This window comes from Aedes albopictus, chromosome 1 (assembly GCF_035046485.1).
Source record: "Aedes albopictus strain Foshan chromosome 1, AalbF5, whole genome shotgun sequence".
Lineage (NCBI taxonomy): Eukaryota > Metazoa > Arthropoda > Insecta > Diptera > Culicidae > Aedes > Aedes albopictus.
In genome coordinates, this window is record NC_085136.1 from 233,007,693 (window position 1) to 233,022,525 (window position 14,833).

The 14,833-nt window shown below is 41.9% G+C and overlaps 1 protein-coding gene and 1 long non-coding RNA gene across 4 annotated transcripts in view; one reads left to right on the forward strand and one right to left on the reverse strand.

Annotated features, from left to right (window-relative positions):
* Positions 1-3,105: 3,105 nt before the first annotated feature.
* The window catches only part of LOC109425382 (battenin), a 34,307-nt gene continuing 22,579 nt past the window's right edge, over positions 3,106-14,833 (forward strand). The window contains exons 1-2 of one of the 3 annotated variants that reach the window (XM_062846424.1): positions 3,106-3,250; positions 3,389-3,653. In XM_062846424.1, the coding sequence (XP_062702408.1) occupies positions 3,423-3,653 (231 nt within the window). In that variant the 5' untranslated portion in view covers positions 3,106-3,250; positions 3,389-3,422. Of the gene's footprint in view, positions 3,654-14,833 lie in introns of all 3 variants that reach the window. The other 2 variants (XM_062846425.1, XM_019700635.3) reach the window with 2 other exon arrangements.
* On the reverse strand, positions 5,515-14,318 carry LOC134285520 (uncharacterized). The gene is made up of 2 exons (XR_009996444.1): positions 10,753-14,318; positions 5,515-10,688 (listed from the first exon to the last, which is right to left on the reverse strand). It is a non-coding gene; the product is annotated as an uncharacterized LOC134285520 (long non-coding RNA).

Genomic DNA, 14,833 nt, shown 5'->3' on the forward strand with positions numbered 1-14,833 from the left:
GATGAGAGATGAATGATGATAGATTAGAGATAATAGATGAGAGATTAGATATGACAACTAAAAAATAAGAGATGAGAGATGAGAGATGAAAGATGCGAGATGGGATGAGAGAATAAAGATAACAGGTGAAAGATGCGAGATGAGATATGATAGATGAGATGATGATGAAAGATGAAAGATGAGAGCTGAAAATTAGGAATACTGTTGTAAAGGTTATAAAATAAAGATGTGAAAATGTAATAAAACTGACGAAGACGGTGTTTGGAAATAAGGACGATTGTGATGGTGATGATTGGTAATGATGATAGATGACAAAGAAAAGAAGATATATGAAAGGTGAGAGATAAGAGACAAGAGATGATGGTGATAAGATATGGTGATGATGATAAGTGATGAAAAATGAATGACAAGATATGAGAAAGGAGAGATGATACATGAAAGATGAGAGATGATGATGATGGTTATGAAGGATGAAGAAAGATAAGAGATGAAAGATGAGATATGATAGATGAGAGATGAAAGATGAGAGTTGAGAGATGAAAGATGAGAGATGACAAACGATAAATGAAAGATAATGATGAGAAATAAAAATGAAAGATGATAGATGATACATAAGAGATAAGAAATAAGAAATAATAAATCAGTAACAAATTTTGAAAACGACGTGTTATCAATGCTACACTATTGATTAGGTTGTTTTCAAAATTTGATACAGAAATAAGTGATAAGAGATGAGAAATGGTGATGGTGATGATGAGAGATGAGAGACTACGATGAGAGAAGAGAGATAACGAAGAAGATATGAGAGACGATGATGATACGAGATGAGAAATGCAAGATGGTGATGATGATGATGAAAATTAAGAGATGAGAGATTGGCATGACTGGGATAAACAATAAAACAAAAGGTATTAGAAGTGACAAACAATGAGGATGATTGTGATGGTTATTATTGATTATATCGTTTTAGAACGAAAGCCATTGTAAGTTATGCTACAATAAATTGAAACGTAAACAAAGGGAATATTGTTGAGAGAAAAATTTAAAATTTTAAAATAATGAGAGAGTAGGACAGGGGGAGGATGTAGGGATTGAGAGGGACACCAAGAAAAGGATTAACAGGGCATATATCACTAGCTGCGATGATGTGCTACCGGATAAACAAAGCAAACGAAACAAACGATCAAGATGAAATGAAACTTTAGTCTTGTAAAGTATTTCACACGAGTAGGTTGCGTCATGTGCAATCTTCCTCCTTTGGGCAGTTTCGGCCGGCGGAATTGATTGGACTGGAATGCCACCGTGTCCGTCCGGACACGACAATAATGGTAATAATAACGATGATTCCCCAGGTATGATTCCGAGAATTCATACAGGATTCTATCAGGAATTCTTCCAGGGATTCCAGCAAGAATTCCATTTAGGTTTTCACCAGGAAACTTTTAAACATTCTTTATAAATGCCTACAGAAGTTCCTATAGATCCCACAAAGGATTTTTACAGAGTATTCCTCCAGAGTAACTTCTCCACAATTTTCACATTATATTGCCTTAGAATCTTAAGATTTTCTTCCTGAAAATCTTCCAAGATGTATTCATTAGTTCTTCTATTTAGTAGCTCTAATAAGGGTACGTCCATAAATTACGTCACGCTTTTAGGGGGGAGGGGGGGGGGTTCAGAAAAGTGTGACGACCCTTACAAAAATTTAGAGGTCTCATACAAAAAGTGTGACATAGGGGGGAGGGGGGGGGGTTGAAAATTGGCAATTTTTGCGTGACGTAATTTATGGACGCTCCCTAATCTCTTCAGGTTTACCTCCAGAAATTTCTTTGGATATTCATCTGGAAAATGGAGGACTTCCTCAGAGGATCCTGCAAAGTTATTCCCAAAGATTCCTGCAGTTATTTCTCCAGAAGTTCCAACTCCAGCAACATCTCCAAGGATGATATCAGAAACTTCTCAGAAGATTGCTCCATGAATTTCTCAATAAATTCCTCTAAGGATTACTTCCAAATTTCCTCTACAAGTTCATCCAGGAGTTTCTTGAGGGTTTTTCTAGGGATTCCTTCAGGAATGTTCAAAGATTCCTCCAGAAATTCCTCTGGAGAATTTACCTGGAATTTCTAAAAAAAAAGGTATTCCCCTACACACACATTCCTACGCAGATCCCTGTGTGGTTTTCTAAAAAAAAATCCTGCATAATTTCCTTTAAATACCGTTAGTGACCCCTTAAGTTACTCTTCCAAGTTACCTTTAGGCACAGAGAAACTCGGCAAGCCTCGTTGGATAAATTAACGACTCGTGCTGAAAAAATCATTATTTTTGAACATGTTGCATAAAAAAATTTATGCAATTCAGTGCCATAATTTCTATTTTATACTACTCATTTCAGTATCATAATGACCAACTTTTCCGTACCGATTCATAATGCAACTGAAGTGAGTTGCATAATGAAAAATAGTTGCATAATGTTCAAAATGCAACTCATTTGAGTTGCATTATGAACATTATGCAACTCAAATGAGTTGCATTTTGAAAAAAATCATTGCATAAAATGTTGTATGGGACTCCGACTCGTTGCAAAACTCGTTTTTTTCAGCACTCCTCGGCAAGCCTCGTTGGATAAATGTACGACTCGTGCTAAAAAAATCAACTTTTTGCAACTTGTCACATAAATAACTATAAGTTAGTTTTATTAGTAGTTATTAGTTACTTTTCGTCAAAAACGTAAAAGTAAAAAAAAAATGAAAATAAAAAAAAACCGAAAAAAACATTCTAGAAGTAAGTGTGTAAAGTTATGGATTGCTGAACTGCTCTCAGCAAATCGGATTGCTGTGAGACAAACGGAAAATTTTGTATGTACAGATAATATTACCTGCTTCTGTCCTGGTAACTGAACGTCCTATGGCAATCTTCTGCTGATAATAATGGTGTGCACGTCGAAAATGCTACACAATTAAAAGACTGATTGCTTCATTCTTCAAGCCGGGTGTGCGTACGTACCCACTTACCTTTCCTCACAAACAGAATGTAAGCTGAACGATGAATGAGGGTACAAAGACCATTCCAACAACAAAATCGACGATTGCTGCCGTGCTATGGGTAACGCCATTCGGCCGGTCGTCGTCTCGTCATTTGTACCGACGATCGAGTAGTCTAGTCGCAACGGTTGAACGAATAGGTCGTCATCGCCGCGATCAACGTAGACTCGCCACGCGACCTTCCGTAAGTCGGTTCCGCTGGACGCGATGTTAGTAAATAGTTGATGCACATAATTAGATTTTGTTTTTGCAAAGTGTTTCCCCGTACAGTGATTATATTTGTGATTGCGAGAAAGTGATAGATAGTTGTGCTGTGTAGTGAATAAGGGGAAGTTTTTTATTTATAGTATTATAGTCCAGTAAGCAGCAACAAAGCAAGCGATGATGGCAGACGATAGCGTTGGAACCATGACGACCACTTCGGCAGTAGCCGAAGACGAACGTACGCTGAATGATGACGACCAACGGCCACGCGATCGGGGTCTGTGGCGCGATCTTGTGGCTTACTGGATCCTGGGGCTATGCAACAACTACGGTTACGTGGTGATGTTAACAGCAGCGCACGACATTCTCAAGGAACTGGATGGCGGCGATGACCACGGCAAGTCGATCGTAAGTTTCGTGTTTGTTTTGTGTGAATATATTGTTATCGACGGAGTTGAACAAAGAATTAAAAATGCGTAGAACGATCAGCTGAGAGGTGGTTCGGTTTGTTCTGTTGGAAAGCTAAAGACCTTGACTGACACGATCGGATGCGCAACAGCGCGCGATCGAATGAGAATCAAAACAAAACGGATGGTGAAAATAAGAGTGTGCTAGACGAAAACAAGTTTGTTTGAAGTTAACTCTCCGTTTGTCATGGGCTGTAAAAACGTGTTTGAATGCTAATGAGTGAGAGATAGTTTTTAGAGGTCGAATGTGCGATATTTATCATCTACCATTGAAACGGTAATTACTCGCGCTAATTGAGCAGTAAATTTGTATTTGACAAATATAATTCAGACAGCTTGTCAAATTAATTATCACGTTTTGGAGATTTTGGCACTTCTGGTATTTTTAGCACATATTTAGCTATATTTTTCTTTGTTCTATTATTGTTGCAATTGGCCGATACGCGAGTTTACCAATTTGACGTTTGTGCGATGCCGTGTGTATGAATAAAAAAAATGAACACGTTTTCCTGCCCGCAGAAAAATGGTTCAAGCCATCGAAAGTAGAGCATTGGTTCCCTGTTAAGCAGGTGGCTCCCATTTTCATCCTGCGGAAAACAAAGGATTGAAGCACTGTTTGTTGTTTCTTATTTTTGTATTTTTTGTTAAACAAAAAGAACGGAATCAATCGGTGTTGTAATGGCTTTTAATGGAATATGATGAATTTGTTAGCGTGAGATTACTATGGCACTCATACCGTGTTTGGTAGCTCTCTTTTCTTCTTTTCTAACATGACTGATGTCCAAAACAACAACAAAGAAAGAAGTACAGAACAGACACATCCATAGAAGAAGCCAAATTTGTGTTATCTGTTCCAATAAGTTCTCATACAAAATACAAATTTAGAAAATATCATTTGATCTCACATAGGTATGTGATTCATATTTTCAAAGTGAAAACATGTATTGAAAGGCCACGTAATACTGATTACGGTTTAGAATAACTTTATTTTCTATTTGTTTTTATAAGCCTAGCAGTACATTTCCGTTTTCTGAAATCCGTTTTTTCCGGCACGCACGAAAAATGCTCGAAAAGTTGTTTTCTTCCTATGGTAGCGAAATAGAGTCCATAAGGATAAATTTTGAGTTTGTATCTCAAGTTATGTACCAAATGGATATACTACCCAAAAAACATTTTTGTTGTACAAAAGTGGAACAAACTTCTCTTAAGCAAACTTTAGCTTAAGAAACTGTTATTCAGCTAGTTCTGTTACTTGGGTAAGGCTTGAACAATACAGTTTTAGTGATGATATGGTAAGATAATAACCGTTATATCAAAGATAAACATCTAAAACCTAAATTTTGGACAAAATTTACCACAATAGTAATCCAAGCATGTTTTAAAAGTGAGAATGATGTGAATCAACCAGATAAGATGCACGCATGCTACTTTAACACAACACATCTCAATAAAACATTTTTGTTTAATTTACGTTTTATTTTGTACAAAATAAAACGGCTTTGTACTTTACCAATAAAGAATCTCATATTTTTTCTCTTCTGGTCATAGTTGCTACTAGCAATAGGGAGGACAGGAACCTAATTTGTTTCAACTTAAAACCATTACTCGTTGAAATACGACGAAATACCAAAGAAATGGCGTGCGTGCCAGCTGAAATGGACTTACGACACATCAGCGATCAGCAGAAAAGGATAAAGGACAGTTAGTTCTAAAACATATGCTGTATTTGCTGTGTGTTAGATGGCCTTTCAATAGATAAATTTACTTAGAAAAAGCTAATTACAGATGTGGAATGAATTGAATTTGATTTTGTATGAGAACTTATTGGACACGGTGTAGGTAACCGGTAAGCACTGTGATAGGCGTAATAAGGTCTCATTAACACCATTTCAGAGCACAAAAGGCTCATGCAAGATTTCCAAGCCTATGATCGCACATCAATCCCATATTTGCTGGCATTCCTATTCATATGGGACATTTATGCGTTCATAGGTACAGTGACCGGCACAAAAAAGATCCACCCCATAGTGGTTACAGTTTCTAATGAAAACTGCATGCAAAAATGATAAAATATACCTTTCTAATTAATGCACTACATCCATTTTACATTGTTTTAGTAATCTTTGTTGGAAAATATTTGGTTTTTGAGGAATAAAGTGATTTTTGATAAGATTGGGAAAATTGCTTAAAAATTGAGTATGATCGAAAAAAAAAATCCACTTAGAAATTAATTTCGAAACTTCAAAATTTCGCCAAATTTTCATACGTTTTGCTTCTTGGTGTATGTTATTGTGATGTTTTCGACATATGAAATTTATTTTGACATGAGTTTTATCTATTTTAGGGTGATGTGGGGCGAGTTTATTTTTCATAGTTAGAATAATGGATAACATTATCCCTAAACCACAAAAACTATCTGTAAGCAAGAATGAATGCTATTAATCTACAATACAACAATATTTCAGCTTCCAAACATACAGGGATGTACATGTTTTGGACAATTTTTATGAGTTTTGGTCGACTAATGCGAAGAAATGCACATTTTGTGAAGATTATTAAGGTTTATTAGATAACTCAAAACACTCTCACGTTTGCGTTTCGCAATGATCACCTCCATCTGCTTGTGCTTAAGCTTGCTGGAGGTAAATTCTATCATATACACATTGATAATTACAAATTTTCAATGTATTGTAAGTGGTACACATGGTGCTCACTTGTAATGTTAACTTTCAAAACAAAATTACATACATACATACTTTTATTTGTTCAACATCACATTTAAGACAAGACATAATCAACAATAGTACGCCACAATACTCGGTTTGTGGCTGCCGCTCTCCATTTTCGGTCGCAACCAATGCTCGCCAGGTCACGTTCCACCTGGTCCGCCCACGCCTTCTTGTGCCAACCGGATCAGTTGCAAACACCAGCTTTGCAGGGTTGTTGTCCGGCGTTTTTGCAACATGCCCTGCCCACCGTATCCTTCCGGCTTTGGCCACCTTCTAGATGCTGGGTTCGCCGTAAAGTGCAGCGAGCTCGTGGTTCATCCTTCTCCGCCACACACCGTTCTCTTGCACACCGCCGAAGATCGTTCGTAGCACGCGTCGCTCGAAAACTCCGAGTGCTTGTAGGTGCTCCCACGGTGCCCCCACAGACCGTTATTATAAAATAAAAATGTCCATCAAAACTAAGTTCAGGGATCGAATCCTGGTGCCATTCTGCACCTCTGGGCAAATTTTTAAAATAATCCCTAGGAGGAATCTCGAGAAATCTCGATTGGATGTTTTATACTGAGAAATTTCATAGAAATCCATGTTCAGATTCAACAATATCGCTTAAATACCTACAAAAACTTTCCCTAAAGTGTTCATAGTTGATTCAAACCCGTATATATTTAATGACGTTACTTCAATTATACATATTTACTACTCACCCAACTCAATTAACTGATTAAACGGACTTACCAAACGTTTGGCAGTGTACAAAAGTCAGAAAAAAAAGATGCAAAAAAACCTTGCGCTCCTCGAGCATGGTCCATGTCTCGTGTCCATAGAGGATCACCGGTCTTAAATATTAGCGTTTTGTACATGGTGCATTTGATGCGTGGGGGAATCTTTTTCGACCGCAGTTTCTTCTGGAGCCCGTAGTAGGCCCGACTTCCGCTGATGATGCGCCTCCCACTTTCACGGCTCACGTTGTTGTCAGCCGTCAGTAAGGATCCAAGATAGACGAATTCCTCTACCACCTCGAAAGTATCCCCGTCTATCGTAACCTTATTACCCAAACGGATCCGGTCGTGTTCGGTTCCGCCTACCAGCATGTACTTTGTTTTTGAGGCATTCACCACCAGTCCAACCTTTGCTGCTTCGCGTTTCAGGCGGGTGTACAGCTCTGCCACCGTTCCAAATGTTCAAGCGATAATGTCTATGTCGTCCGCAAAGCACACAAATCGGCCGGATTTTGTGAAAATCGTTCCCCGGCTGTTGAGCCCATCTCGTCGCATCACACCTTCCAGAGCGATGTTGAAGAGTAGGCATGAGAGTCCGTCACCTTGTCGCAGTCCCCGGCGAGATTCGAATGAACTAGATAGTTCACCCGAAACCCTTACGTAGTTTTGCACACCGTCCATCGTTGCTTTAATCAGTCTAGTCAGCTTCCCAGGAAAGCCGTATTCGTCCATGATTCTCCATAGCTTTGCGCGGTCGATACTGTCGTATGCCGCTTTGAAGTCGATGAACAGGTGATGCGTTGGGACCTGGTATTCACGGCATTTCTGGAGGATTTGCCGTACGGTAAAGATCTGGTCCGTTGTCGACCGGCCATCTATGAAGCCGGCTTGATAACTTCCCACGAACTCATTTGTTTTAGGTGACAGACGACGGAAGATGATCTGGGATAGCACTTTGTAGGCAGCATTCAAAATAGTGATCGGCCTGAAGTTCTCACATTCCAAATGGTCGCCTTTCTTGTAAATGGGGCAGATTACCACTTCCTTCCACTCCTCCGGTAGCTGTTCGGTTTCATCGCACTCCGCTTTTTCCAGGCGGCGCTTCTTTCTCCCGAATGACGCGGATCTGCTGTTTCCGCTTCTGTTTGTAATGTTCCACGTTCTGTCGAGTCCCTTGCTGCAGCATTACCGCCCTCGCTGCATTCTTCTCCTCCAAAACCCGTTCCAAACTCTTCGTCGAATCATTCGTTCCGTCGATTCCGTTCCACGTACCCGATGGTGCTCTCGGCTGCGTCGTTGATGGCTGCTTTCACTGTACTCCAGCAGTCCTCTAGAGGGGCCTCATCGAGCTCACCCTCGTCTGGCAACGCGGCCTCAAGAATATGCGTGTGTGCTGTGGCGACATCCGGTTGCTTCAGTCGCTCTAGGTTGTACCGTGGTGGTCGCCGGTATCGTACATTGTTGATGACGGAGAGTTTTGGGCGCAATTTGATCATCACCAGATAGTGGTCGGAGTCGATGTTGGCGCCACGTCGATAATGTCGGAGAAGTGCCATCCGTCAATCAGAACGTGGTCGATTTGCTGTGGTGATCTCCAGGTATAACGATAAGAGAGGCTGTATTGGAGGCGGTGAAATCAATGAGTCGTAGGCCGTTTTCGTTCGTCTGCTGGTGGACGCTGAACTTGCCAATCGTCGGTCTGAACTTCTCCTCCTGGCCTACCTGAGCGTTTAAATCTCCTATGATGATCTTGACGTCTTGGCTTGGGCAGCGGTCGTACTCGCGTTCGAGCTGCACGTAAAATGCGTCCTTGTCATCATCAGTGCTTCTGGAGTGTGGGCTATGCACGTTTTTCGTGCTGAAGTTGAAGAATCGGCCCTTGATCCTCAACCTGCACATTCTTTCGTCGATCGGCCACCAACCGATAACGCGCCTCTGCATATCATTCATCACGATGGAAGCCGTTTTCAGTTCGCGTGTGTTGCCGCAGCTCTAGTAGATGGTATGATTACCTCTAAACATTCGCACCATGGAATGCGTCCAACACACCTCCTGCAGCGCTACGATGCCGAACCCGCGGTCCTTCAGTAGATCAGCGAGTATGCAGGTGCTCCCAATGAAGATCGGCAGTTCCACGTACCGAGTTTCCAATCGCAAGTCCTTTTTGTTCGCTTAGGTCGTTGCCATTGGTCTCGGTTCGTGTTATTCTGTTGCTGATTTTCCGTTACAATGGTTTTTTTTTACGGCTGGCTCGTAGGGCCTGACACCAACCCCCTACTTTCCGGAGGACCATAGCGCACAGTTGACCTTAGAGTCCTTCCCTGGCACTCGGACGGCTGATCATCGGCCCCTAACATGGGGATCAGACGCTGTTGTGAGTCGCTCCTCCTGGAGAACAGACGCTCAGGTTTGTAGAAGTAAACCCCCCCTTCCCCCGCTTCCCTGTAAGCCAACGACCAAAGTTTCCACCGGGGTTGGTAACCCGATCTTCCCTAAGGTTGCTCGTAGTTTCCGGCCGGTACCGAATAGGCGTTGCTGGGCAGAGGCTAGTGGATCACAGTTATCGTATGTTTTTGAAAAAAAAAAATAACCTAACCTAGGAGCTTTTCTAGGTACGGGAATTACCATCCTAAAAAACAAGCTGCACTCGAAAGAGTATTTTACAATTATTAAGCTAGTCAAAATTGACATGTTGCGAAGCGGCTGTTCGAGTCCGTATGAAGTTGATCATCAATATTAACTTCTTTTCTCGATCAGTCGGTAGCGATTGTCTCAATTGGCTAAGAATAACACTACGGACCGCCTGTTCCGGTGGTAAGAATCCACCAACAGGTGACCCCTAATTCATGGTGTGATGCGGCTTTATGCTTACCGTGCCTAGGAATGAATGGCTAGGGGGGTCTAATAAAAACCTAACCGCTAACGGAGCCTGTGGAGTACCAGGGCGCCCTCCACAGTATGTAGCCCTTACTGCGCTAACCGGAGCAATGGTGCAGTGGACCTTGTGTTTCTCCGAGACAATCAGCTGCCCTTCTTTAGTCTCACTTGAGGCTAAATAAGGGCGGGATTATGAAGATGTTGTTAATTAGTTTAAATTTTCACCTCTATGGTTTCCCATTATGCGATTTACACATTTTATTCTGTGTATCCTCGCCTTTGGCGTTTTCCAATTGTAGGGGGAGTTTTCGGGGTCTTCTGAGCGTCACACACCGGGTCTTTGGTGGAGATATGCTAAAAGCTAAGTTTATTGAATTAGCACTATTCATCGTTTCAAATTTCTTCAAACTTACATTGGTCACCCTATAATCCAATAATATTACGACCCACACCAAATGAGCCGTCCTAGGCAGGATTTTATCCAACGATACTGTACTGTAAAGACTCCTAGGTTACAAATCGATTCCCATCGTCTAAACTGTCCTACTCACTTTTTGGCTTTACGCAACGCGTGAATCCTGACTACTCTCTTCGTACAACCTCAGTCCAGATGCCGAAAATCGCTTGTTGACATAGGAGACGTCGCAGCACCTAATAAAACGTACCTTATAACTTATATCTTGCCGTTTTTGCCCAATCATAAATATCTACCTACAATTTCAGGATGCTAATTTAACTAATTTCTTTATTGCATCTACTTCTTAACTTCAACAATTCAACAGATGCTTTTGGAGATGATATCGAATACAATTGAAAACAATCCTCCTTTCATTCCTACTCGTTAATATTACTGCCCTATCAGCAGTTCACTCATCTCAGTGTTGCCATCCACCACGTACCACATCGCGAATGGATATAATATGTTTCTCCGCAATACCAATCGATACCGATTTGGTTTTATTGTTGCTGTTCTTTGTTGTGCTGTCGTTGCGAAGAGTTTAATCTTACCTAGTTTGGGTAGTGGCTACGGTTAGGATAGCTCAGATCAATCTTCAGCATAAAAGAACAGCAACGATCAATCTTTGCAGACTTATGCAAAATGGTACAGCCCAAGTGGCCTTGGTACAAGAACCTTACTTTCGTAAGGGAAATTTCTATCTAGGAAACCTTGTGAACCCGGTTTTTGCAACTTTCAGTAAACATGAAATGGCAAACTCGCGTGTCATGCCTCGAGCCTGTGTGCTTGTCAACAACGCAATAGTTGCTACACTCATCTCTTAACTAACCACCAGAGATGTATGTGCTATCACAATTGATGTATCTGTTGGAAACCTCAACAGGAAATACGTCTATTGTTCGGTTTATTTACCGCATGATGAACCATCCCCTACGGATGCTTTCAAACAAGTCATTGCATACTGTACTTCAAAAGGCCTTCCGCTAATTGTTGGCAGTGATGCTAATATACTGCTCACCATATAAACTGGGGCAGCTCAGACATTAACTTGAGAGGCTCCAGCTTGATGGAGTACTTAAGTAGTACAGATCTTGCATTACTTAACATAGGCAACCGCCCAACTTTCATGGTATCTGCTAGAGAGGAAGTGTTAGATATAACGCTTTGCTCTAGCAGAATTAGCCACGAGCTGACCAATTGGCATGTGTCAGATGAAGAATCTTTATCTGACCATTGCTATATCTTTTTTGAACATTTAAATGTTACTTCGCAAACATTGCGTTTCAGGAATCCTCGGTCAACAAACTGGGATCTTTTTACTGATTTGGTTGCGGCCAAATTTCATGGATACTCACCATCCATTGACACTTCAAGTGATTTAGATGATGCGAACAGACGACGTTCGGCTGGTTCGGAGGCTTTCAGGTCGGCTCGCAAGGCCTACAGGAAAGCTCTCCGGTCTGCTGAACGATCTGGCTGGAAAAACCTTTGTACAAATGTTTCCAGCTTGAGTGAAGTCAGTCGGTTAAACAAAATCCTTGCGAAATCTAAGGGTTTATGGGTGAACGAACTTCGTTTGCCAAATGGCGATCTGACTTCCTCTGATGAGGAAGTTCTGGAATGCTTATTCAGCACACACTTCCCTGGATGTGTGGATATTACATCTTCGGATGAACCGGATGTCTTTTCTTGTAGTTATGATTCTTTAGCTTTGGCTCGGAGTATTGTAACTATAGAATCGATTGAGTGGGCTCTTAATAGCTTTGCTCCTTTCAAATCTCCTTGGCAGATGGGATTTATCCTATTTTGCTTCAGAAGGGATTTGATTATTTCAAACATGTTTTGAAAAAACTACTTGTTTGCAGTTTTGTTACAGGGTATATTCCCAAATCCTGGCGGGATATTACTGTAAAGTTTATTCCAAAAGTGGGTCGTGCGTCGTATGAAGAAGCAAAGAGTTTCAGACCTATCAGTTTGACCTCTTTTCTTCTGAAATGCTTAGAACGCATTGTCGATCATCACATCCGTGATGTTCATTTGGCCAATGGGCCTCTTCATGTGAACCAACATGCCTACCAAACTGGTAAGTCCACTGTGACTCTTTTACACAAGGTTGTTTACGATATCGAGAAAGCATTCGCTCAAAAGCAGCCTTGTCTGGGTGTTTTCTTAGATATCGAGGGTGCCTTTGACAACGTGCTTTTCGATGCCATATTGGAAGCCGCACGGAGTCATGGTATATCTCCAATGATTTCCAATTGGATTCACCAAATGCTCAAAAACCGATATCTCTTCTCGACATTGCGTCTAGCAGGGATTAGGAAATTGAGTGTTTGTGGATGCCCCCAAGGGGGAGTCTTATCACCGCTTTTGTGGAATCTCGTAGCAGATACGCTATTGAGGCAACTCAATAATAGCGGTTTTCCTACTTATGGTTTTGCCGACGACTACCTAACATTGTTAGTTGGTAGGTGCATCAGCACCCTTTTCGACCTGATGCAAAGCGCCCTTCAGGTAGTTGAGGGTTGGTGTCGCCAATATGGCCTTTCGGTTAATCCGAGTAAAACATCTATTGCTCTTTTCACGGAAAGGCGAAACCGTAATGGCGTTCGACCTTTGCGTCTCTTTGATTCTGAAATCGATGTGACTGAACAGGTAAAGTACGTTGGAGTCATTCTTAATTCCAAGCTTTCCTGGACACCTCACATTGAGTTCAGAATCAAGAAAGCTTGTATGGCCTTCGGGCAATGCCGGCGTACTTTTGGTACAACTTGGGGTCTAAAACCCAAGTATATCAAATGGATTTACACAACTGTGGTTCAGCCAATATTGGCTTATGGATGTCTTGTGTGGTGGCAAAAGGGCGAAGTGAGAACGGTCCAATCAAAATTAGGCCATCTCCAAAGGATGTGCTTAATGGCGATGTTCTGGAGCACTTGCTTCGGCCAACTCTAGGTCGAAGGTAGTTATCGCTTGTCGAACTCAAATCGAGGAGCTGAATTCAGCAAACGCTGTTCACCTTGTATGGGTACCTGGCCATTCTTTCATCGCTGGAAATGAATTGGCTGATGAGTTAGCTCGCACTGGAGCATCACATGACCGCATTGGCCCTGAGCCAGCTATTCCGATATCGAAGTGTTGGGTAAAGCTTCAGATTCACACCTGGGCTGCCACTCAACACAGACAATACTGGAATAGTTTGGAGTCATGCAAGCATGGGAAAACTCATTCGCTCACCCGAATGCCGGCGATGCAAAATAGCCAAAAGAACGCCAACAACCCAATACTGAGTGAGAGCACGGCGCACCATGAACGAACGCAAACGAACGGCTCGCCACCGACGCCACCGAAGCGAATCAGGAGAGATACAAATAGAGTGTGAAATGAATCAGCTAGGATCGGTGTATACGGAAAGAACGTTCGCTCTCTCAACTACCGAGTGGCATTCAGCTGATTGAATCAAAACGCGCTCACTGATTCAATTTCCAGTACTGAATGCCGCCACTGAACGCTGAGTGAACGTTCCAAAACGAATGCTCTCGCACCCGATTCAGTATGCAAACATTCGTTCAATATTGGTTCGTTCGTCTTCGGCACACAGATTCAGTAGCGATTCAATCGGCCGTCGTTGCTTGCGTCGCCCGGTGCTCGGCGATTGAAAAGAATAGGCAATGAATGTGGAAAGATTTTGCTTGGCTGGGGGACAAGCACACTCGCATCAGATTGTGCGTGGTTGTGAGTGAGGGATGCGCAATAAATGAATGATTTTTTCCCATCCTTGGAGTCATGTCGTCAAACCAAATTGTATTGTACTGAGCCATCTCCAAGGGTGGCGAAGTATCTTAGGGAAGATTCAAAAATTACGTCCATCGTTTTTCGGGATTTCTAGACCCCCCCCCCTTCCCCTCTGTCACGCAATTTCCCTATACCCAATACACGTACTGTCACACTTTTCTAGACCCCCCCCCCTCCCCCAAATGTTGGACGTAATTTTTGAAAGTTCCCTTACAAATCTGTCAAAGCAGAATTGCAGCATTCTGGTCAAAGCATTGACTGGCCACTGCCGACTCAGCTATCACATGGCGAATATTCAGCAAGCTGATTCATTTGCATGTGATAGCTGTGAATCCGATCGTATCATTTGATTTGTAACTGTCCAGTTTTTGTGCAACTGCGTTTCCGAGTATTCGGTAAACACTTATTAAGTGAAACTGACTTCAGAAACCTGAATCTTCAGGATATTCTGTTGTTCTTGACCCGCTGTGATAAAGAGCTATAGTCTCTCTTTCACTTTATGCGTTATTACAGTGCCCTTTTCATGGCGCTGTTTGAACCCATT